At 40.1% G+C, this 26,704-nt stretch overlaps 1 protein-coding gene across 1 annotated transcript in view; it reads left to right on the top strand.

Moving 5' to 3' along the window:
• The window catches only part of KPNA7 (karyopherin subunit alpha 7), a 46,141-nt gene extending 31,647 nt beyond the window's left edge, over positions 1-14,494 (top strand). Inside the window, exons 10-11 of the mRNA XM_082360899.1 lie at positions 2,820-2,966; positions 7,628-14,494. Coding sequence (XP_082217025.1) covers positions 2,820-2,966; positions 7,628-7,756 — 276 coding nt within the window. The 3' untranslated portion in view covers positions 7,757-14,494. The remainder of the gene's footprint in view (positions 1-2,819; positions 2,967-7,627) is intronic.
• The last annotated feature ends 12,210 nt before the right edge of the window (positions 14,495-26,704 follow it).

Consider the following 26,704-nt stretch of genomic DNA (forward strand, 5'->3'; position numbering starts at 1 on the left):
AATGGACTACAAAGCCTTGAATTAGAATTCTAGAAAAGTCTTATTTCTGAAGTGTAAGTTAAGCCAATATTTACATACTATTTGTGTCGGTTGTATACTGAACAACAAATTACTCCTTGGTGGCTTAAAACAAACATTTATTATCTCACATGATTTCTGGGGTTAGGAATCTGGAGGCAGCATAGTTGGATGGTTCTGGCTCAGGGTCTTTCATGAAGTTCAAGATGGAAACTGGGGCTGCAGTTTCATCTGAAGGCTTGGTGGAGACTGGAGGATCAGCTTCCAAGTTGACCCACTCACATGCCTGGAAAGTTATTCTCACCACATGGATTCCCTGGGACTGCTTGAGTGCCCTCACATCATGGCAACTGGCTTCCCCTGAAGCAAGTGACCTTAGAAAGCAAAGTGGAAGCCCCAGTGTCTTTTATGACCTGTGAAGGAGGTTATTTCAACAGCATCCTATTGGTTACACAGATCAGTCCATTTCAACATGGGAGGGGGCTACACAGGGGCATAAATACCCAGAGGCTGGGATCATCTCAGGCCATCGTGGAGGCTGGCAATATTCATTTGGTTAAGGTCTTTTCATATGTGACTAAGCCATTTGAAAAGTTTCAAAGTAACACCGGAGGACTCCTTTTATTTATTTTTATTTATTTATTTTTGGCTGTGCTGGGTCTTCACTGCTGCATGCAGGCTTTCTCTAGTTGTGGCTACTCTTCGTTGTGGTGCGTGGACTTCTCATTGCGGTGGCTTCTCTTGTTGCAGAGCATGGGTTCTAGGCGTGAGAGCTTCAGTAGTTGCAGCACACGGGCCCCAGAGCATGTGGGCTTCAGTAGTTGCGGCACGTGGGCTCAGTAGTTGCAGCACGTGGGCTCAGTAGTTGCAGCTTGGGGGCTCAGTAGTTGCAGCTTGGGGACTCTAGAGCACGGGCTCAATAGTTGTGGTACATGGGCTTAGTTGCTCCGTGGCATGTGGGACCTTCCTGGACCAGGGCTCGAACCCGTGTCTCCTGCATTGGCAGGCAGATGCTTAACGACTGGACCACCAGGGAAGTCCCCAGAGGACTCCTTGTAAAAGTTCACTTAAAGCATCCTTTTCATGTAACTGTCCTGGAAAGAACTGACCTGAGTCAAGAACAGATTGGAAACAGCCCAATTAGACGCTTAGACCTTGAGCAAATCACAGACACAGAGTACACACTTGGCAACCAGAGGCAAAGTCGGACATAAAAAATGTGTGAAAGCACACTTGGGGGGCTATAGAAATTTAAGTTCATCTCATTCATTTGAATTAAACACTTGGGATTTTTTTTCTTGGGAGAGTCTGGGCAAATCCCATCTGATGGACCAGTGAAGCCCCTATATCAGATAGTGGCACGTGGGACACTAAGAAAAATCAAGATGAGATAGAAAACAGTTTCAAGTGGGCAGCAGAGTGCAGTTGTGGTTCTTTGAAGTAACTTGGGGGCCATCTGCCGTTCTGTCAAAGTCCAGAACCCTTCTCCAGGGCTCCTGCTGCCCTGGCCTGGGGCCTCCCTCACTTCCCAGTTTTCTTGGAGGCTCACCTAGCACATTGGTTCTTACCTCCATTTTTTTCACTGAAAGCCAAGAGCTCATTTTGGATGTACAGATAGGACTAGAAGGTATCAAGGCTTAGATAAAAGTGCAAACTCTCATCAGATAAATTATGGCCTAAACAATATTTAATTTGATCCATAGGAAGGTTTGGGTTTTTTGTTCGTTTGTTTTTATTACTGTTCACAAAATAGTCAGCAGAACCCTACAGGATGCCAAAGTTGTTTCTTTCTCTCTCTCCACTTCCCCCAAATATTCTATTTAGCTGGACTACTCCCTTTTCTCTAAACATGCAACACTTATTCCCTCACAACTTTGTCCTGGCCATTCCTTCTCTTGGGGATGCTGTTACCCTGTGATGGACCCTGGCACCGTAATATCCATGAAGAACTTGATACTTTCCAAGCCTCTTGTGCACATCTTCTTCCTATAAATTAAAACTCTGATCATTTATTATACTTTCTTTTTTTAATTAATTTTTTTATTGAAGTATAGATGATTTACAATGTGTTAATTTCTGCTGAACAGCAAAGTGATTCAGTTATATACATATATACGTTCTTTTTAATATTCTTTTCCAGTATGGTTTATCCCAGGATATTATACTTTCTATACTACAGCAATTATTGTCTCCCCCGATAGTGTGAGTTATGAGAAGGCTGTCTCTAAATCCTACCTTTATTTCTAGTTTTGTGTGCCTTGCCTGTAGTAGATGTACAAATGTTGAGTGAGTGAATACCCATGCACGAGAAATCCAGTGATCAGCATTGGATTAAATCAAATCACATCATTTGTTCCCAGGGACCTCATCAGTTGCCATGGTGTGGCTTGTGTCGCCCAGGGTCTCCTGCCCGACCCCTCAAGGCTTTCCAGGGTGCGCAGGGCCAGAGCATCTGCATTTACATAGCATCACTTGAACATTCTTTTCTCTGTTTTTAAAACAATCTCCATCAATTAGAAGGGAGATACCTACCAAATAGTGTTCAGGGATGGATATATAGATGATGGCATATTGAGCCAAAAAAAAAAAAAATACTGTATTTTGTGCAGTGAAGATAAACCTCAATAGACAGATGACAAATATCCAAAATGAGAGGAAGACAATGCAATTTTAAATCAGTCTGGGAAAATAACACTGCAACTGCCCATTCTGGAACGGGTGGCTTTCGTCCGATTCCGCTGAGGTGAAGCCCCACGTCCTAAGGGCTTTGGTGCAGAGTCTCACTCTTCTACGTCCCACAGGCAGCAGAGAAGATTTCTCAGAAGGAAAACATGTGTCTGCTGATAGAAGGACTCGGCGGGATTGATAGAATTGAGGCTTTGCAACTTCACGAGAACCGTCAGATTGCCCTGACTGCTCTGAACATTACTGAGAGACACTTCTGTGAGGTAAGTGCCCAGACCTCCTGGGCAGGTGATCACCTGGCAGGTACCTGAGCTGATCCTGGGAGGTGGGTGATGGACAGGCGGACTTCTCTCATGACTTGGCCCTGAGTTTCTCCCCATCCATGTTATCCAGACCACCTTTGAGTGGCAGCTTCCTGGCTCCTGGAAGCTGTCTAGACCTGTTAATCTCATAGAAGTTTGTCTTGCTGCCTCTGGTGTAGAATTTCACTCTTGTTTTTGTTTTCCCCTACTCGCCTCTCTTGGGGGAGGGAGAGGAGGAAGAAAGGAGTATGATGCTAGAGTGACTTTGTGCTGAGAAATACGAACAATGAAGGCAGGCCCAGCTTGTGAACAACCTTTTTGCTACTTACTGCATTTTGTCTCTTTCCAGAATATGTTGATTAGGAATGAACTCTACAAAAGGCTTCCAAAATTCCTGCAGGAGCAGGGAATAATGATCAGAGAGCATTAGATACTTTTTAAAAACTTTTTATTATAGTAAAACATATGTAACATAAAATTTACCATGTAAATCTTTTTTTTTTAAATTTTTGGCCACACCCCACAGCATGTGGGATCTTAGTTCCCTGACCAGGGATCACACCGCAGCCCCTGCACTGGAAGGCAGAGTCTTAATCACTAGATTAATTTTAATTAATTTATTAATTTAATTAATTTTTTAATTGACATATAGATGATTTACAATGTGTTAATTTCTTTGGCTGGGGAAGTCCCTACTGTGTAAATCATTTTTAAGTGTACAGTTCACTGGCATTAGGTACATTTCACACTGTTGTGCAACCATCACCACCATCCATCTCCAGAACTTTTCCAAATGAAAACTCTGTCCCCATTAAACAATAAATGCCCCATTTCCCACCGCCCCCCCCCCAACACCCCGCCAGGCCCTGGTAACCACCATCTTACTTTCTGTCTCTGTGAATTTGACTACTAAGTGCCTCATAAGAGGAATTGTATGGTATTTGTCCATTTGTGACTGGCTTTTTTCACTTAGCATAATGTCTTCAAGTTTCATCTGTGCTGTAGCATTTGTCAAAATTTCCCCCCTTAAGCCTAAATAATACTCTATTGTATGGATATACTACATTTTATTCATCTATTCATTGATGGACACTTGGGTTGTCCTTTTGGCTATTATGAATAATGCTGCTATGAATATGGGAGTACAGATATGTCCGAATTCCTCCTTTTATCTCTTTGGGGTAGATACCCAGAAGTGGAATTGTTGGATAATATGGTAATTTTGTTTTTCATTTTTGAGGAACCACCATATTGTTATCCATAGTGTATGTACCATTTTACATCAACACACAAAGGTTCCCATTTTTCAACATCTTCACCAACGCTTGCTTTCTGTTTCTTTTTGTTGTTGTTGTTTTGTTTGTTTGTTTTCTTGTGTTTTGTTTTTTGATCATAGCCATTTTAATGGGTATGAAGTGGTATCCCACTGTGGTTTTTCTCTTCCAGTTTTATTGAGATATAATTGACATAGAGCACTGTATAAGTTTAAGGTGTACAGCATAATGATTTGATGTACATACATCATGAAATGATTAGCACAATTAGTTTAGTGAACATCCATCATATCATAGGTATAAAATAAAAGAAATGGAAGAAAAAAATTTTTTTCCTTGTGATGAGAACTCATAAGATTTACTCTAACAACTTTCGTATATAACATACAGCAGTGTCTTTTTAATTAATTAATTAGTTAATTTATTAATTTATTAATATATGTATTTTTGGCTGCATTGGGTCTTTGTTGCTGCGCACAGGCTTTCTCTAGTTGTGGCGAGCGAGGGCTACTCTTTGTTGTGGTGCACGGTCTTCTCATTGTGGTGGCTTCTCTTGCTGCGGAGCACGGGCTGTAGGCGCACGGGCTTCAGTAGTTGTGGCTTGTGAGCTCTAGAGCGCAGGTTCAGTAGTTGTGGTGCACAGGCTTAGTTGCTGTGTGGCATGTGGGATCTTCCCGGACCAGGTATCAAACCCGTGTCCCCTGCATTGGCAGGCGGATTCTTAACCACTGCACCACCAGGGAAGTCCCAGCAGTGTTAATTATATTACTCATGTTGCACATTACATCCCTGATAACTATTTATCTTGTAACTAGAAGTTTTTACCCTTTGACCGCCTTCATCCAATTTGCCTTCCCCTCCAACCCCCGCACCTCTGGTTACCACAAATCTGATCTCTTTTTCTATGAGTCTGCTTGGTTTTGAAGTATAATTAACCTATAACACTACGTTAGTTCCTGATACACAGTATAGTGATTTGATATTTCTATACCTTTTTAAATGTATAGGAAATGATCAAGGTAAGTCTAGTTACCATATGTTGCCATACAAAGATATTACATATTACTATATTCCCCATACTGTATATTTCATACCCATGACTCATTTATATTATAACTAGAAGTCTGTACCTCTTAATCTCCCTCACCTATTTCTTTCACCCCCCTTCCCTCTGGCAACCACCTGTTTGTTCTCTCTACCTATGACTCTGTTTCTGTTGTGTTTGTTTTGCTTTTTAGATTCCATATATAAGTGAAATCACACAGTATTTGTGTTTGTCTGACTTACTTCACTTAGCACAGTGCCCTCTAGGTCCATCCATGTTGTTGCAAATGGCAAGACTGCATTCTTTTTATGGCTGAGTAATGTTCCATTGTGTGTACATATATATATATATATGTCATATCTTATTTATCCATTCATCTATCAGTGGGCACTTAGGTTGCTTCCATATTTTGTCTATTGTAAATAATGCTGCTATAAACATCGGGATGCATGTATCTTTTCATATTAGTGTCTTCATTTTCTTTGGGTATATACCCAGGAGTGGAGTTACTGTATCATATGGTAGTTCTGTTTTTAATTTTTTTGAGGAACCTCCATACCCTTTTCCACGGTGGCTGCACCATCTTACATTCCCACCAGCAGTGCACGAGGGTTCCCTTTTCTCCACACCCTTGCCAACACTTTTTATTTGTTGTATTTTTAGTAATAGTCACTGTGACAGGTGTGAGGTGATACCTCACTGTGGTTTTGATTTGCATTTCCTTGATGATTGGTGATGCTGAGCATCTTTTCGTGTGCCTGTTGCCCATCTGTATGTCTTCTTTGGGAAAATGTCTGTTCAGTTCCTCTGCCCATTTTTAATCAGGTTTTTTTTTTTGATGCTGAGTTGTATGAGTTCTTTGTATATTTTGGATATTAACCCCATATCAGATATATCATTTACAAATATCTTTTCCCATCCAGTAGGCAGCCCTTTTCATTTTGTTGGTAGTTTTCTTTGCTACGCAAAAAGCTTTTTCATTTTCTATAGTACCATTTGTTTATTTTTGCTTTTGTTGCCCTTGCCTGAGGAGACCTATCCAAAAAAAATATTACTAAGACTGGTGTCTATGTTTTCTTCCAGAAGTTTTATGGTTTCAGGTTTTATATTTAAGTCTTTAATCCATTTTGAGTTTATTTTTGTATATGGTTTGAGAAAGTAGTACAGTTTGATTCTTTTGTATGTAACTGTCCAGTTTTCCCAACACCATTTATTGAAGAGGCTGTCTTTTCCCCATTGTATAGTCTCGCCTCCTTTGTCGTAGATTCATTGACTCTTTGTAGTTTTCCATTAGATATTTTTCATATGAGGAAGGTGAGATCAAAGTTCCTAAGTGGCCAGGTAAACATGGGACTAGGGGTTTACACTCTGTTAGGTATCAAACTTGAGTCATTAGCAAAATCCAGAGCCATACAGTAAATATGACCAGATTGGTAGCTCTTCCTAGTGAGCGGCAGCTAATCTTAGTTTGGGACCAAGAGGAGGCTCTCAGAGCAGAGGAGACCCAGAACAGTGATTAGCATCTTCTGGATTAAAGGCTCCTAAGAAAACCTTGTAATTAGGAAACTCATCCCTTAAAAGGGAGACGGCTCCTGAGGACTCCTCCAAGGGCTCCAAGTTAAAGACTTCTGATCTAGAAGCAATTGCTACACCTATCATACCCTTAACTCAATGTAAGGTTAATGTTCTCTATAACGAAACTGCTTTTAAAAATAAGCCAGACACAGGGGACTTCCCTGGAGGTCCAGTGGTTAAGACTCTGCCCTTCCAATGCAGGGGGCGCAGGTTCGATCCCTGGTTGGGGGAACTGGATCCCACATGCCACGTGGTGTGGCCAAAAAAAAAAAAAGCCAGACACAAAAGGACAAATACTGTATGATTCCACTTACATGAGGGACCTGGAGTGGTCAAATTCATAGAGACAGGAAGTAAAAGGGTGGTTGCCAGAGGCTGGGAGGGAGATGGGAACGGGGAGTTGTTTAATGGATACAGAGTTTTGGTTTGAAATGATGATAAAGCTCTGGAGACAGATGGTGGTGGTGGCGAAGTAATGCCACTGAATTGTCTACTTCGTGGTGAAAAAGGGTAAATTTTACGGGATGTATGTTTCACCACATGCACAAACTGCATTTAAGGTCCATCCTGAGCAATAGTTCAATGCTTCTCTCCTTTGGTCTCTCCTCTGAGGGAGCCTCAAGTCTAACAGAGCAAATTCTAATCCACAGAAGATGTGAAGGAGTCAATTGTGCAGGAATAATGTGCTGAGAGCCTGGAGGTATAACAGTGTCTCTTCTCCCCTGAAGGAAGAAGAAACTGGCACAACCTTACCAGCCCGGGACGAAGATCATGAATTCTTAAAGCACTTAACAAACACATACCAAAGCTCCACAACTCCTAAACCAGGCACCAGACCCAAAGAGTCACTTCTTTAAGAACCCCTTCCCCTTGGTGTACCACAGGTATAAAGCTTTTAAAACTTGAATGATAATAAAATTTTCCACACTTTCACCTCCATCTATCAAAAATGCAGTTAAACCACTTGTACCTTAAAGCCACGTGGAATCCATCTCCTAAGAACATGTGGTTTAGTGGTTGCCTTTCAGGATCTTCAAGGAAGATCTTCAGAGTAGGATGGTCTATAGCTACCTAGACAAACTTTGAGTTGCAGTTTAACCAGTATTTCTTATATTTATTTGACTGTGGGCCCCCTTCCCTTTTCCTTGTCATGTAATGCCTGTTAATATAGGACATTCTTCAAGGAGAGCTGGGTGGGCAGTGGTCAAAGGGAGAGAGTGACTGGGATGGGAAAGACCTAGAAACACAGTACTAGGTGGTGTGGGAATGGATGTGGGGTATGTTTAAAGGAGGATTGGACTCGATCTGTATGATGTGAGTGTAGAGATTAAATCAAGTTATATTTTGCTCTAAAGCGTCACACGGAAATGTCATGCCCAAAGCACGGCCTTTGCTGGTCCTTGAGAGGTAAGGAGGAAAGATGTGTGGGTGTCCATCCAAAATATGGCTGGAAGGCAGTTCGTGGTCTCACAAGATTCTCATCCAGTGGTGAGAACAAATCTATGATTCAGTGGACACTGGGCTTTCCACTCAGTATCCTCGTCTCCTTTTGGGGTGACTCCGCCAGCTGCTGAGGGCCGTGTTGGGGGGATGGGATCCTCTAAGGGTTCTGCTCTCCCACATGGAAATGGAGGGGACCTGGGAGATTCCTCTCAACTCCCTCTTTTGTTCATCAGCTCAGGACCTCCTAGTTGGGCACGTCTTTGGCTAAGCAGAATCTCACTCTCTGAGGACCTTGAATCTGAGACCCAGGGATTGAGCCCAGAAGAAACAGAGAGTTGGGAAGTGTTTGCTTCAGCGGCCAGGCTTCACACTCAGTGGAGTGGATGTCCTCAGTGGTTGCCTGCTTCCTGCTTCTCCAAGGCCGCCCTTTGGTCCTATACATTCTCCCATATTCCTCCCATAGATTGTCTTATATATAGAGAGATATATATCTTGGCTGCGCCACGCGGCTTTCAGGATCTTAGTTCCCTGACCAGGGATTGAACCCCGGCCACGGCAGTGAAAACGCTGAGTCCTAACCACTGGATCACCAGGGAATTCCCTAGATTGTCTTTTTTAAAGTAGCTATAGTTAGTTTCTGTTGCTTGCAACTGAAAGAATCTTAACTGACACACATGAAGAGTGAAAAACTAAACCATAACTAGTTATTATTTAAATCCAAAAGCTCTATTACATCTCATTCTGTCAAGATAGTGTATAAAATTTGAATTTTTAAGTTAAAAATATGCAAAAAATATATAAATTATATATCAAATATAGTACTAGTGTATATATAATATCTTATCTATTATATATAAATATACTTTAAAAAATGAAAGACAAAACTAAGAATGGGAAAAAAGATAATCCTTCCACTCCAGCACAACTTTTTTTTTTTGCCACACCACGCGGCATGTGGGGTCTTAGTTCCCCGACCAGGGTCCCCAGCACAACTAGTTTTATGTTTGCGGTTTCCCTTCCAGTTTGAGTCAACATACCCCTCCCTTTTTTTTTTTTTTAACCTGATTTGGATCAGATTTTTTCAGCATTTTAAAACATCACTTTTTCCCCCTATCAGAGAGGGAGGCAGAAGGTGAGGTGGCTTACAAAAATACTTCTTTGAGAGAAAAAAAATTTAATTAAAAATAGTTTGAAGCCCTGTCAAGGTTAGTCACTGTGGCTCAAAGGGTCTGGCCTTGCTGGCTCTTAACTGTTAGCCTCTTTTCTCTCAGCTATTCTTTACTAAAATTGCACAACAAAGGAGTATTTATAATTTAAAGATACTGATACCAACTTGTCTAGCAGGGTTTTAAATACAGGAGTTATTTGCCTATTGTACATGGTTTGGGTGCAAAGAGATGGTGTTAGTCACCTTCCGGCTGGATGCCCGCATGCTTGGACTAGGCATGTTGCGGTGACTGGCAGAGAAACAGACAGGAAGGAAGGAATAACTGGCTCTGTCAATTTCACGATGTAAAAGCTAAACGGAAAAACTCTGACCCTCATGCATTTACCCCCAATTTGTTATATACCGTAGAAGAAATGTCAGTCTCGTGGTTAACCACGTACAATCCATAATTCATCTGCTGTTTTTCTGACACGTGGAGTGACTGTTTAACCATAATAGCACGTGACCCTTTAGGCATAGCAGAGACGATAACTGGACTTGAAGTCACAAGCTCTGGACTCCAGACCTGGCTCCTTTTCTAAATCCTCTGCTCTCTTTGTGCCTCACCCGTCAATTCTTCTCGTTCCTTTGATCTTCATGTTTTCATCTGTGAAATAAGGATTAGATAAGTTAATAGTCATATAATGTTTTCATGTATTTTATTTTACATGAGACTCATGACCTGAGAAGTAGGTGAGGCAAAAATGATCAATTTCCAAGTAAAGAAACTGGAGCTCACAAGGTTATCTAATTTGTCTTGCATCTTTTAGTAAGGGGCAGAGCAGGGCCTCGGGTACCACCTGACCGCAGGGCAGCTTGCTTCTTCCAGAACAAGTGATCTGAGGGTGTGTGCATGGGAGAAAAAAAGAGAGAATGCCCAAGACAGAAGCTACAGACCTCTATAACCTAATCTCAGAAGGGATATAGCATCCCTCCTGCCATCTGCTGTTGGTTATACAAACGAACCCTCATAGAAAGTGGGAGGGTCTACACAGGTGTGTGAAGACCAGGAGACAGGGATCACCAGATGCCACCTTGGAGGCTGGCTACCACGCTCTGCCACGCTACCATGTGTTCGCATTTTAAAAGACCTCATTTAGGTGATAGCCTAGAGCCCATGAAGTCTCAGCAAAGAAATAGAAGAGATGAAGAAGAACCAAATGGAAATTTTAGAACTGAAAAATACGATAACTGAAACTAAAACTTTACTCGATGGGCTCAACAGCAGAATGGAGGAGACAGAGAAAAGAACCGGTAGACTTGAAGAGAGAACATTAGAAAGAAGCATCTAGATCCAACTACCAATTTACAGGAAATCCAGAGGACAGAGGAAAATGTGAAGCTGCACTTCAGATATGCCATCGGCAAAATCCAGACTGGAAGAAACTCTGCAGGACAGACAACTCAGTTTCCTCATTTAATAAATTTCAAATAAAAAATTGCACGTTGAGGGCTCCCCTGGTGGCGCAGTGGTTAAGAATCCGCCTGCCAGTGCAGGGGACACGGGTTCGAGCCCTGGTCCAGGAAGATCCCACATGCCGCGGAGTAACTAAGCCCGTGCGCCACAACCACTGAGCCTGCGCTCTAGAGCCCGCGAGCCACAACTACTGAGCCCGCATGTTGCAACTACTGAAGCCCGTGTGCCTAGAGCCCGTGCTCTGCAACAAGAGGAGCCACTGCAATGAGAAGCCCGCGCACCGCAATGAAGAGCAGCCCCCGCTCGCCGCAACTAGAGCCTGCGTGCAGCAACGAAGACCCAACGCAGCCATAAATAAATAAATAAAAAATAAATAAATTTATTAAAAAAAAAATTGCACGTTGAGGGAACCTATAAAAGACATATTGACCAGCTGGAATGTGTATTTGTATTATTTGTATTCTGATTACAACAAATGCAAAAATAAAACACATTGGACATTTGAGACATTGGAAACTTGAACATTGAATTGAGGTTTGATATTAAAGAATTGTTAATTTTTTAGGTTTAATATTAGGGTTATGTTAATTTAAAATGTCATTTTAAAGAGATATGTACTGAATGATTACAGATGCAATGATTTTTGGAATTTGTTTCAAAGTAGTATGGGATAAGGGAAGTAGAAAAGAAATATATTTTGTGCATCTGGCAATGTGGTGATGGCTGGTGATGGGTCCATGGTAAGGGTAGTTATTATACTATTCTGGGTTTTTTTTGCCCTGTGTGGGTATTTGAAGTTCTCCATAATTAAAAGTTAAAAAGAAACCATTATGTCCTCTTACTCCAGGGGGCTGATCATCTGCCCCTTCCCCTGGCAGTAAATTGGAAGTTTTCTCAATTGGGTAAAAAAGGTCTTTGTACTAGAATACACTGGGCAATGTTGAAAGCAGATTTATCATGCTGAATGCCGGGGAATTAAATAAATTACATAGGGAACAGTGAGCACCCCCTCATCCCCACACCCCACTGGGTAAATGGAATGCTCTCAGCCAGGTGTAGATCCTCCAGGTAGGAGACTAGAAGATCCTTCTCTGGGAAATCTGACCACCCCAAGAGAAAAGACCTAAAGACACTGATGTTGTGGGCTCCACAAGGAAACAACCAGTCAGATTATCCCAGGGTCTCAGAGCTTCCGATCAGCTTTTTAGTACCTCACTCTTAAATGAACAGGCCAAGGGCCACCAGGAATCATCAAACATTTGAGGAAGGTCTTTGACATAATAGAGGCAAAACAAATAGCACTGGTAGGAGATTTGGAAGAAAAGTCATACAAAGAAAAAAAATTAAACAATCCTGGTATCATTAGTATACTCAAGAGATTAGCTATTGCTTCCAAGAAGCAAAAATAGGATGCTATTTTTAAAAACCCAAGAACAAAAAGTACTCTTAGAAATTAAAAATACATAGTAGAAATGAAAAACTCAACAGTAGGGTTGGAAGATGAAGTTGAGGAAATCTCTCATAAAGTAGGGCAAAATGATGAAGATAAAATAAAAAAGGTTATATAAATCTTGGAATCCAGGAGGTCCAAAATCTGAATAGAGCTATTCCAGAAGTAGAGAATGAAAAAATAGAGAAAAGAAAATTATCACAGAAATAATTCGAGTATTTCCCAAAGCAGAAGAAAACATTTCCAAACTTAAAGGATCCAGCGAGGGGTCCAGAAAAATGCATGAAAACTAACCTATGCCTAAAGCACATCACTGTGAAATTTCAAAACTCTGGTAAAAGAAAAGATCCTACAAATTTCCAGAGAGTAAAAATAAATCATGTACAAAAGATCAAGAATCAGAATGACTTTCTTCTTACTCACCTGCTGGTCATGAAACCTTTTATCACACCCAGTCAGCTAATCTATTCATGGGAGAATCCTAATGGGAACACATAGATGTATATATATAAGAAATCTGAACCAACTCTTCAGAAAAATTAACCCAGGCTCCTGTTCTTAAATTTGCATGATCAAGCACAAGAAGAAAATCAGCATGATGAAAGAGAAAGGCCAAGGTGAATGAAACAACAACTTTTGCTAGAAGACATATAATTCAGAGAAGGTAGGGGGAATTAAATCTCTATATTCTCAACAGGTTTGAGAAGCTAGATATTGCAGCCATAAAACAAGAAGATGCTATGAACCAGGAACAATCTGAGAAATTGAATGATTGCCAGGAAAAAAAATTCAAGAGAATGGTTTGAAGATAAAGATAAGGAAATCTTTCAGAATACTGACCAGAAAGTTACAGAGAGATGAAAAAGTTGGCAGAAAAATAAGAGACAGGATCAATTCAGGAGGCCCATCATCTGAGTACCTGGAGTTCCAAAAAAAAAGACAAAGGAGAAAACACACGGAAAGACATTACCAGAGATATCATAAAAGAAAACTTATCAGAATTGAAGGAATCTCTAGGTTGAAGGGCTCATTGGATGCCAAGCAGAATAAATAAGAAAAAGACCGAATACCTCCATTCAATGCTGTGAAATTTCAGAGCGCCGAGAATAAACAGAAGATCCTAAAAATTTCCAGAAAGGAAAAATGTTACCTTCAAAAGAATGAGAATCAGACTAACATCAGATTTCTCTCTGGGAACACAGAATGCTAGAAGATTATGGGAAAATGCCTTCAAAGTTCTGAGGGAAAATTACTTAGAATCGAGAATTCTGTAGCCATATAAAGCATAATCATATTTTCAGATATAAACTCAGAGGGATTACCTTTCAAATACTAACAAAGCTATTTGAGAATGTACTCTTTCAGAAAAGGATGAAAACAATCTGTCTCGGGATTACCTTTCAAATACTAACAAAGCTGTTTGAGAATGTACTCTTTCAGAAAAGGATGAAAACAATCTATCTCCAACCCCCACCAGAAAAAGAGCAAGACATAAGATACAAAAAAATGGTGGAACCAACCCAGAATTCCAATTAAAAGGAATCCCAGGATAAGAGTTAATGGAGTGAAGCTGGAAAGCTCTTTGTGCCATATTAGAACAGAAAGGCAGAGACCTTCAGGTAGAATGGCTTCAACAAGAGGAATGAAATAGATCCACGTAATAGACAGGATGACTAAGAAGCCAGATGATGTTAATGACATGATGAAGAAAATATGTCTGTTTCTCATCAATAAGAAGAAAGTAAGTAAGGCAGTTAGAAACAACAGGGGAAAAATTGTGTAAGAAACTCATGGCCAAATGTGAAGCAAACAAGATGTGGTGTGATTTTGATCTTGATTCTGAAACAACTCATGAAACCAACAGACAAAACAGGCAAGTAACTCTGCATGCAGAAGAGATGGTGAATGTTGTCCTTGACACTATCAAAGTTCAGGAGACAAAAGATGCAGTTGGGGGACTTCCCTGGTGGTCCAGTGGTTAAGACTTTGTGCTTCCAGTGCAGGGGACAGGGGTTCGATCCCTTGTCGTGGGAAGTTCCACATGCTGCGGGGTGTGGCCAAAAATAAATAAATTAATTAATTTTAAAAAAAAGATGCAGGTGGGGATGTAGAGGAGTGGAGCATACGGTAGAGTACCAACATCTTCCTTCATCTAACTTGGAGGGATCACGTGTTTCAGGCTGACTGATTGAAAAGCAAAGACAGGTTCAAAAAAATATATTTCAAAGGACAAATAGAAGAACTGAAAACAGTAACTACAAAAGTGGGGGCAGGAGGAGGGAAGTGCTAGCTACCTAGCTCCTCATCTTTCATGATCGGGAGTCAACAGATGAAGTCTTTTTAAAAAAATTTTAAAATTTTTTGTACAATTTTTAAAGGTTATACTCCATTTACAGTTATTACAAAATATTGGCTCTGTTCCCCATGTTGTACAACACATCCTTGTAGCCTATCTTACACCCAGTAGTTTACACCTCTGACTCCCCCACCCCTATTTGCCCCCTCCCCCCCCAGTTTGTTCTCTGTATCTGTGAGTCTGCTTCTTTTTTGTTATATTCACTAGTTTGTTGTATTTTTAAGATTCTACATATAAGTGATGTCGTACAGTATTTTTCTTTCTCTGGCTAACTTATTTCATTTAGCATAATGCCCTCCAAGTCCATCTGTGTTTCTGCAAATGGCAAAATTTCATTTTTTATGGCTGAGTAGTATTCCATTGCGAGCACACACACGCGCACGCATGCCTGTGTGTACTACATCTTCTTTATCCATTCATCTGTTGATGGACAAGATGAAGTCTTAAACTGGTGGTGAATCAAGAAATACCAGTGTGTATATATATATATATATATATATATATATATATATATATATATATATATATATATATATATATATATGTTATTATTTGTAAGAATATTATATATCTGGTAGCATAAGTATAGAAAAAAATTCTGGGAGACTAGTCACCAAACTGCTAACCTCTGGTGGGAGATAGACAGGAGTCCCAATTTTGTCATGGGCGGTTTTTTTAGTAATAATTAAAAATTTAAAAACCTCAAAGACATTAGAATTGTGTGATCTCCTGGTGTGTCGCATGAATATGGATTTGAGTCCTAGATTCCTGAGGCACAACTACATACAACGAAAGCCTGATGAACAAGTTGGGAGTTACCAGTAATAAAAAGGCACTTTAGAGTGTAAGCGTCTCTCCTCCAAAGTAAACACCCTTTCACTCAGTTTGGGTGAATCATAATTGGGAAAATATTCCAAATCCCTGATTTGCTTGTCTTTGAAAAATGTGATTGTTTAGAAAACCTTTAAAATGGTTTTCTTTGTGTGTGGTGGGGGGAGGGGGCAGAGAATCATAACATTTAACAATTATTAAAAATTAGGGGAATTTTTATTGTTTATAAAGTCCTGGTCATTACCTGCACATTCAGTTAAATAAATACACTTAGGAAACCAAAATCCCTCTCTGGAAGCTTGCAGGTTTAGACACAAATACCCCTAGATTAAGAACAATCACAGGACACCTTAACAGAGTATTTTTATAGACATCTTCCATACCGGTAATGCTGATAATAACAGTATGATATTGGTGTTATATCTATTTTATAGATGAAGAAGTTGAAGCTCAGAGATTTAAGGGAATCACCCAGGATCCCACAGCCAGCAAACAGGGGAATATTTAAACCCACTCTGCTGATACCAAGTCTGATCCAGCTCATCTGCCTAACGTGGTGATTGCCAGGGACTTAATTGCCCTGGGGTTTATCCTGGTTCTTATATGCCTTGGGTTTTTAGTTCTCCACGCATTTTGAGGGAAGGAAACTCTGATGATTGTTAAACAATTCGTGGCAAGTCTCTAGTTTTGAGGAAAGGTGGGGAAAGAAATGTTGGGGTGATCAAGAAATTAGAATCCAAAGGAGGCTAGAAAGTGATTTTCATGGGACTTCTCTAGAAGGATTTCTGAGGAGCATAGCCACCCTAATAACCCTGGTAGACTGTAGACATGGGCTTTCTCTTTGCCCATGGCCATAAATCTGGCTTCTGAACTAAAAGTACTCTTCTATCAAAACCCGAGGAGTGGGAATTCCCTGGCGATCCAGTGGTTAGAACTTGGCTCTTTCACTGCTGAGGGCCCGGGTTCAATACCTGATCAGGGAACTAAGATCCCGCAAGCTGTGTGCAGCAAAACGAACAAACAAAAAACCAAAACAGCAACAACAACAAAAAAAAAACACAGGAGTTTTCTCATCTGAGTGATCAGGGGCCAAAGCAGTAGCTCTTTCTTTGAGCTTCCAGACCAGGTCTTCCCAGTAGAAGAGAAATAGCTCTTTGGCAAAACAATCTAGTGCTACCCAAATACCATATTCCAGGCCAATGGCAGGTTCATAGCTTTCCTAAGTCATTCACTGTTGGCACCCATCCCCTCTCACCCTCTTATCCCACCCACTTAGATACGAAGTATTCTGCAAAGGATTGCATTCATGGGGTGGAAACTCCTTCAGGGAAAGGATGTGTCAGCCAGATGGGTTCCATGAAACATCTCTAATGATACTTAGCCTCACCCTTTTTCCAACACAAGCTTCTCCTAAGACCAGCCCATTATTATCAAAACATTCCATCTGGATGCAATGTGGTTTATTTAGGATAACATTCAAGTCTCTTAATTTTCATCCATGAGTTGAGAATCTAACCAGAATCCATAAATTCAACTGCAGTAAGGGCAGTCTGTTTTCTTTGCAGCAAGTACTTTCCAGAGCGAAAATCAAACTGTTTTCCCATTTGATTCCAAGGACTCTCACTTTTAAAAGAGAAGTATGACAGCCTTGTCCTGTGCTCAGTTAAGACATCACAGACTTTGCTCTCTGAGCAAATTGCAACGTCTACATTGATTATACCTCTAAGCGACAACCTGAGATGAAAATTCACGGCAGAAATAGATGTGGCTTGTTGAGAAAGCTGCTCAAGCCTTTTAAAAAGAAGCAAATGTTGGGGGGCTGCGTTATGAGAAAGTTACCAACCATACCTCCCAAGTTTATTTAAATTGATGATGCTTCTGAATTAATCACTGACAATTTTTGAGCCTCTTTAGAAACTTGCTACTTAAGATACGAGGTAAAAACACACAAGTCACCCTCCACGTGCATCCAGGTGAAGCAGCTGACCTTTCCCTTTCCCCACTGAAAACCACAGCATACTGGTGTCCTCGAGAAAGGGAAGCCTTCAGTCTGGCTCTTCTGTCTTATTTATACATTGTTGGAATGATTCGCTTCTGTGACGGTCTCCACTACTAGAGGTGAGCCACAAAATGCAGGGACCATAGCTAATGGACCTTTTAAAATCCCTTGCCAAACAACCCGATTCAAAAACAGACAAAGGACTTGAATAGACATTTCTCCAAAGAAGATATACAAATGGTCAACAAGCACATGGAAAGATGGTAAATGTCATGAGTCACCAGGGAAATGCAAATCAAAACCACACTGAGATACCACATCACACCCACTAGGATGGCTCCTATCAAAAACCCAGAAAATAACAAGTGATGGCCAGGATGTAGAGAAATTGAAACCCTTGGGCACTGTTGGTGGTAATGTAAAAAGGTACAGCTGCTACAGAAAACAGTATGGTGGTTCCTCAAAAATTAAAAATAGAATTATCATATGATCCAGCAATTCCACTTCTGGGTATCTACCCAAAAGAATTGAAAAAAGGACCTTGAAGAGATATTTGTACACCCATGTTCATAGCAGCATTATTCACAGTAGCTAAAACGTGGAAGCAACCCAAGTGTCCACGGACAAATGAATGGATAAGCAAAGTGTGGTCTATCCATACAATGGAATATGATTCAGCCTTGAAAAGGAAGGAAATTCCAGCACATGCTACAACATAGATGAATTTTTTTTGTTTTTTATTGATTGATTGATTGAAGTATAATTGATTTACAATGTATTAACTTCAGGTGTACAGCAAAGTGATTCAGTTATTTACAGATATATATGTTATTACAAAATATTGAGTATAGTTCCCTGTGCTATACAGTAGGTCCTTGTTTATCTATTTTATATATAGTAGTGTGTATATGTTACTCCCACATTCCTAGTTTGTCCCTCTCCCCTCCCCACCTTTCCCCTTCGGTAACTGTAAGTTTGTTTTCTATGTCTGTGAGTCTGTTTCCGTTTAGTAAATAAGTTCATTTGTATCATTTTTTTAGATTCCACCTATAAGTGATATCATATGATATTTGTCTTTCTCTGTCTGACTTACTATCCATGTTGCTGCAAATGGCATTATTTCATTCTTTTTTTATGGTTGAGCAATGTTCCATTGTATGTATGTATATATATACCACATCTTCTTTATCCATTCCTCTGTTGATGGACGTTTAGGTTACTTCCATGTCTTGGCTATTGTCAATAGTGCTGCTATGAACCTTGGGGTGCATGTATCTTTTCCAATTATGGTTTTCTCCAGATACATGCCCAGGAGTGAGATTGCAGGATCATATGGTAGCTCTATTTTTAGTTTTTTGAGGAACCTCCATACTGTTCTCCTTCTTGAGGACATTAAGTGAAATAGGCTAAATACAAAAAGACAAATATTGTATGATTCCACTTAAATGAGATAACTAGAATAGTCAAATTCGCAGAGACAGAAAGTAGAATGGTGGGTGCCGAGCTGGGGGAGAGGGAGGAAATGAGGGACTTACTGTTTAATGGATACAGTTTCAGTTTTCCAAGATGAAAAGATCCCCAGAGATGGCGGATGGTGATGTAACACAATATTCTGACTTTACACTTAAAAGTGGTTAAGATGGTACATCTTATATTATGTGTATTTTGCCACAACAAAAAGATTGGAAAAAAGAAAACTGACAGAGAACTCATATCCAAATAACATAAAGAATGCCTATAAATCAGTAAGAAAGACAGAAAATCCCAAAGAAAAAATGGACAAACCCCCCCCAATCCCCCGCAACCTTGAATATGCCCGTCACTAAAGGGATTCCAAATAGCCAAAGAAATACCTATTAGTAATCAGGAAGTGCAATTTAATATAATGTTCATATTAGTCAAAATGCAATTTAACATAATGTTCATATTAGCCCCAACTTAAAACAATCCGAATGTCCATGAATGGATAAATTGAGATATAGTCATCTAACAAAATACTATACAAACACTAAAGATAAATGAACTATAGCCATAACACAATAAGATGGATGAATCTCAAAAACATGATGTTGAATTAAAAAAACAGATGCAAAATAGTACATACTGGATGATTCCATTTACAGAAAGGCCAAAAAGAGGCAAAAGCAAACTGTATGCTGAGGGATTCATACTTAATTGATAAAACTGAATAAAAGAAAAAAAAGAAATGATTACCCTAAGAGTCATGAGAGTGGTTAGCTGGGGAGTGGGCCTGGGAGAGATTGGGATTGGGAGGGTGAATTCAGGTGTCTTCTGGGGCCTGGCAATGTTCTATTTCTTCATTTAGTGGTGATGACATAGGAGTTTCATTTTTCCATAAATGTGTCATATTTCACAGTAGAAATGTTTTTAACAGCAAAAAAAAAAAGAAATTCCTTGCACATTACCACATTTCCTAGTACACTGAGGGGCTTAATAAATGTTTGCTTAAACTATAAGATATAGAATGGATAAACAAGGGCCTACTGTATAGCACAGGGAACTATATTCAATATCCTGTGCTAAACCATAATCGAAAAGAATATGAAAAAGAATATATATATTTATAACTGAGTCACTTTGCTGTACAGTAGAAATCAACACATTGTAAAAAAATTAAAAAATAAAACAAAAATGCTTACAATTCTACAGTACAATAAAGAGGAAAAGTGAACTAAAATTATAAATTGATGCATACAAGTGACAAGAGTGTTTTTAAAATATAGTTCCGGGGAAGGAAAAATGGAAGTCTTACAACAATTATGTGGGCTAAGCCCCATTCATCCAGGGAGGTCTTAGGCAGATAGAGGCTTGATGTAGGCTTGAGGCACAGGTAGATGGATGCAGTATTGGTTTGCAGCATACTACAGTGCTGTGACAGGCACCCGAAAAGGGATGAAGCTGGGTTTGAAATATCGATCCTTGAAAATCTTTATCACGTTCGCTAAGCAGGAATAGGAGCTAGTAATTATATAGCATCCCTCTCTCACACAAACCAGAACCCTAAATTAACTTAATTTGTTTATATTAATGCCTTTAAATAATGAGGCAGAGCTCCCACCCCTTTCTTGGTACTCAGGGAATCTTTCTCACATTCATCTGCACTTGTTTCTATTTTTGCCCAATCAGGGTAACATTAGAGGCTCGCCAGATCTCCCGATGAGTTTCATTTAAACACTGTGTAGAATGGACACAGCAATGATCTGGTGACTGGTCAAGCACATCTGTAGGACTGGGGAATTGGGTCACCTCCTTGCCAGCAGAAAATGTGGTTAATATTTGCCACAGAAGGGCACCGCTATAGCTCTTTTTTGATAATTAGCACAAGAGTCTGTGATTCGTGAATTTTCCAGTTTTTTTTTTAAAATAAATTTATTTATTTATTTTTGGCTGTGTTGAGTCTTTGTTGCTGCACGCAGGCTTTCTCTAGTTGCGGAGAGCGGGGGCTACTCTTCGTTGCGCTGCGCGGGCTTCTCATTGTGGTGGCTTCTCTTGTTGCGGAGCACAGGCTCTAGGCGCGCGGGCTTCAATTGTTGTGGCTCGCGGGCTCAGTAGTTGTGGCGCATGGGCTTAGTTGCCCTGCAGCAACTTCCCGGACCAGGGCTCGAACCCGTGTCCCCTGTACTGGCAGGGGGATTCTTAACCACCGCGCCACCAGGGAAGCCCTCCAGGTTGTTTTAAATCACGGACTTCCTTTCTTCTTGTTAGGCTGTCTCCATCTTCCCATGAGTCAGTGTGTGCTTGGGGAATCAAAAAGCGAACTCTAAATTATTGGTATCCGTTTAATCAAATAAGAGGGAATGTTAATCTTTGGCTCTCCTTCCCCCTCGTGTTCCTGAGGCAGACATTAGGCTTTTGGGGGCTGTTCAGTTCTCTTCCTATTAGGGAGAAAGAACCTACTGTGTATAGTTTGGGCAGGAGGCAGCACTCCAGTTCCCACTATGCAGGTAAAACGGGCTTCGTTTTTCCTTCTCACTGTCCCCAGACAGTCAGGGCAGGGGGCCTGCTTTAGACTCAACCAGTTGGGAACTCCTTCTAGAGCTTATCATCTTTTTAAAAAATTTTTTATTGGAGTATGGTTGATTTACAATGTTATGTTAGTTTCAGGTGTGCAGCAAAGTGAATCCATTATACACATACATATATCTCCTCTTTTTAAGATTCTTTTCCCATATAGGCCATTACGGAGTATTGAGTAGAGTTCCCTGTGCTATACAGTAGGTCCTTATTAGTTATCTATTTTACATATAGTAGTGTGTATATTTCAATCCTAATCTCCCAATTTATCCCTGCCCCCTGGTAACCATACATTTGCTTTCTGCATCTGTTACTCTCTTAGAGCGCATATTCTTGAGAATAAGGACAGATGGCATTAATTCCTAGGGGAGCAGGGCTGGCATGCTGGCCACACTGTTTCTGACAAAAGAATCTGCTCCTTGGCTGCTCAGATGCGTTGATCATGGCCCATTGTTTAATCACAAAATCTAGCAAGGATTTTATGACTCCCTGAAGTTCTTGTAATAAATCTCATTTTTGCTTATGTTACCTAGCGTTGTTTTGGACATTCTGGCCAACATACCTCTGTTTTGGACTTTTGCACCTCACTGCCCTCTACCTTTAGTTAGGACAATAGAAAGTAAACGGATGCCTTTCACAGCGGTTCTCAAACAAGAGCTTGCATCAGGATCACCTGGAGAACTTGTTCAAACACAGACTGTTGGGCTCACCTCCTGAGTTTGATGCCATTTAAGGCGGGTGGTGCCTGAGAGTTTGCATTTCTAACAGTCCCCAGGTGACCCTGCTGCTCGGGTGACCACACTTTTGAGAAAGACTGGCCTAGAATATAGTAGAGCTTCCCCCAAGCTTGTCATAAGACAAGCAAAAATATTTAGCCAATAAACAGTGATTCAGGGTCTTACTTGGGATTTCCTTTGGTTTGCTGATTTCTCTGGTTATTGTTGCCTGTATATTATAGATGAGATACAACAAATTTAGAGAATTTTTAATCTTATTTTTCTGGACCAATAGAAATCATAAAATCTTGAAGGAGTAGTAGTCCAGAACCTTGGACATCTCTTTTATTTCTAATAAAATTGTCATGTCTGAATTTTTTTAATTGAGCTTATTATATTCTTAATAGTGTCTTAATTACTTTTATTTGGGTAATCAATTTAATTGATTAGAACATTGCTCATTTAAGTGGGAGCTACTCTATAAACAAAATTACCTTTTTAAATGAATAATAGCAGTTCAATTATTTTCTCCTTTTCACTCATGACCTTACCTGTTTCTGAACACAGACTGTGGGGTTCAGCTATGATCTTTAAAGAAAGACTTTGGAATTATTTTTCTGCAGTTGCCCCTAATTACTTGGCTGCATCTATTTGAAGAAATAATCTATATCTCAGATAATTCCACAGCCATAAAACAACTACACACCTATCAGGATGGCTAAAAGGAAAAATAACACCAAATGCTGGCAAAACTGCTGAGTAGCATTGCTGGTAGGTAAGTGAAATGCTACAGCCACTCTGGAAAAGAGTTTGGCAGTTTCTTATAAAACTGAACATGTAATTTCTTTATCACTCAGCAATTATACTCTAGGGTAGCTATCCCAGAGGAATGAAAACTTCTGTTCACATAAATACCTGTACACAAATGTTCATAGTAGTTTATTTGTAATGGCCAAAAATTGGAGTTGGCTCAGGTGTCCTTCAAAGGGTGATTGGTTAAACAAACTGTGATACATCCGTACTGTAGAACACTACATAGTAATAAAAAGGAGGGAACTATTGATACACGGAACTACCTGGATGACTCCCCAGGGAATTATGCTGCATGAAAAAAAACTATCCCTGAAGATTACAATCTATATGATTCCATTTATGTAACGTTTTAAAATTGACAACATTTAAAAATGGAGGACAGATTAGTGGTTGCCAGGTGTTGAGAGTGGGACAAAAGGTGTGGGTATAAAAGGGCAACATGAGGGATTCATGTGGCATTGGAACTGTTCAGCATTTTGACCATGGTGGTGGATACTTGAACCTACACATGTTAAAACTATATAGAATTTAATACACACACACACACACATCAGTATAAGTAAAACTGGGAAAATCTAAATATCACTGGATTGTATCAATGTCAGTACCCCGGTGGTGATATTATATTGAATACTACGATTTTGCAAAATGTTACCATCAGGGGAAACTGGCAAAGTGTCCAAAGGATCTCTCTGTATTTTTTCTTACAACTGCATGTGAATCTACAATTATCTCAATAAAAATTTCAATTAGAAAAAACAAGTAAAAAACCTTACCAATGATAATAATGTACTAAGACTTGCATCAAGTTTAGGTTGTGATTTAGAGAAAGATCCTAAAGGCTTCTGGACATAAAAGAATAAATAAATGTGCTAATTAAACATGATTTTATACACCCAGTTGTTTTAAAAATCTGATGTTTAGGTGAAAAGTGAAAGAATACTAGATGCAAGATCTACGAAAGACCTTAAAGTCTAGTCTGATCTAGCCACTGGCCTCAGAGGCAACAGCTCAGGTCCAGACGTGTCCTCAAGAGGCATTTTTTATAGCTGTCTCTACTCCCACAAGGGATCCCCTGCACAGTATTCCAAACAGATTTCCCTAGGGTAATAGAACTTGCAGGTTTTGGAGCAAAGACTAGCACATGCATTTTACATGTACTAATAAGAACTACCATTTACCGAGTGCCTGCTGTATTAGACTGCTAAATCTACACCCAAGATTTAATTTAAGCCTCATGATAACTTTGAGTGAAAGGTATTTTTATCTCCATTTTACAGATGAGCAAAGTGAGATTTGGAGGATTTAATTAACTTGCTCTGGCACCAGCTGGTAATAGGATGAAGCTAGGGTAAATTGTAGGTCTGTGTGGATTATAGCTGTCCTCTTTTCAGCACACCCACTGCCTTCAAAAGGAGCTACTGCTCTGCTGAACACATACATATTGGATAGTCCCAATGCTGTTTGCTTGGTCGTTGCCTTTAGGTTAGGAGTTCTTAATCTAGGGGTGACGGGACCTTACAGGATCCACAAATTGGCTTCAGGAGATCATGAACCCACTGAAATGGGATGCAAAATTCGGTGTATATTTGCCTATATGAAATTTTCTGGCGAAAGGCTCCATTGCTGCCAACAGATTCCCAAAGAGGTTTGGGACTCAAGAAGAGGTTAAGAACTGCTGCAGCCAGATCCAAAGAGATTTTTTTCCCCCACTGGAAAACCTTTCAAATGCCCAATAACACTGACTCAGGGAAGTGATACATCTGGGGGCAATAAAATCAGCTACTAAATCCTACACAGAAAGCAGGGTCAAAACTACATTTTGTAAAGTCATCGCAAAAAGAGGATACTTGCAGAGACACTGAATTTCATCTCTGCCTCAGCAGAATTGTCTGACATTTCCCATCTATTTGTTCCAGATATCTTTAGTATAGTCATCCCTCCCTATCTGTGGGTGATCGGTTCCAGGACCTCCTGCAGATACCAAAATTTTCAGATGCTCAAGTCCCTTATATAAAATGACGTAGTATTTGCATATAATCTACGCATATCCTCCCGTATACTTTATTTATTTATTTTTTAACATCTTTATTGGAGTATAATTGCTTTACAATGGTGTGTTAGTTTCTGCTTTATAACACAGTGAATCAGCTATACATATACATATATCCCCATATCTCCTCCCTCTTGCGTCTCCCTCCCACCCTCCCTATCCCACCCCTCTGGGTGGTCACAGAGCACCGAACTGATCTCCCTGTGCTATGCGGCTGCTTCCCACTAGCTATCTGTTTTACATTTGGTAGTGTATATATGTCTATGCCACTCTCTCACTTTGTCCCAGTTTACCCTTCCCCCTCCCTGTGTCCTCAAGTCCATTCTCTACGTCTGTGTCTTTATTCCTGTCCTGCCCCTTGGTTCTTCAGAACCATTTTTTTTTTTTTTTAGATTCCATATATATATGTTAGCATACGGTATTTGTTTTTCTCTTTCTGACTTACTTCACTCTGTATGACAGACTCTAGGTCCATCCACCTCACTACAAATAACTCAATTTCGTTTCTTTTTATGGCTGAGTAATATTCCATTGTGTATATGTGCCATATCTTCTTTATCCATTCATCTGTCTATGGACACTGAGGTTGCTTCCATGTCCTGGCTATTGTAAATAGAGCTGCAATGAACATTGTGGTACATGACTCTTTTTAAATTATGGTATTTTCGATCAGAGATTGGTTGAATCCACGGATGCAGAACCCGTGGATACAGAGGGCTGACAGAATTTTTGACACATCTGATACAGAATGAAAGGGTATCAAGGTACATCTTAAGTTCAATATAAGGGCTTGCCTACAGCCTTAGCACAAAATTGTGGGTGATGATTTTTAAGTGGGCAAATATCTTTTATCATCTCTGTCAACTTTTAATGGAGTAGGGTGTAAGGAGAGAAGATCCAGCAGCTACATGACTGCACTTACACTGAAAACTGCACTAGGAAATGCATTCACTTTCCTGCCTTTGCACATGCTGTTCCCTCTGTCTACAATGCCCTTCCCCACCTCTTTGCCCAACAAACTTGAACTTAAACTTGCCTCTAAAGCCCTAGATCAAGATCTTCTGTGACTCTTCTAAGCTCTTCCCATCTCTCTCCTCCCAGGTAGAATGGTCCTATTCCTAGCCTCTGTGCACATCTCCATCACTGTATCATTATCAGCTCTTGTCTGCTTCATCCAACCAACAGAGCCTTGGAAGTGCTGGAACTCTGACTTATTTATGTTCCTCGTCCCTAGCCATGTACTACTTGTTAATGATAAATGAAATGCAATCCAGTAACCTCCAGAAGTGGCCTGACTCAGGTGTTGAGGAAACAAGAAAAGGCCCAGACATCTAGGAAGGTAAGAAAACAACGAGGTTAAGAAATGAAAGATTTTCAGGTAAGAAACAGCTGAGGTAAGAACAGGGGCCGGCACTCAGGTAAGCAGAGAAAGAAAGACGTTTAGTCTGGTTTACAGAGAAGAGACTTCTTGAATATGGGAACAAA

The sequence above is a fragment of the Balaenoptera borealis genome (assembly GCF_965194805.1).
Source record: "Balaenoptera borealis genome assembly, chromosome: 16".
Taxonomy (NCBI): domain Eukaryota; kingdom Metazoa; phylum Chordata; class Mammalia; order Artiodactyla; family Balaenopteridae; genus Balaenoptera; species Balaenoptera borealis.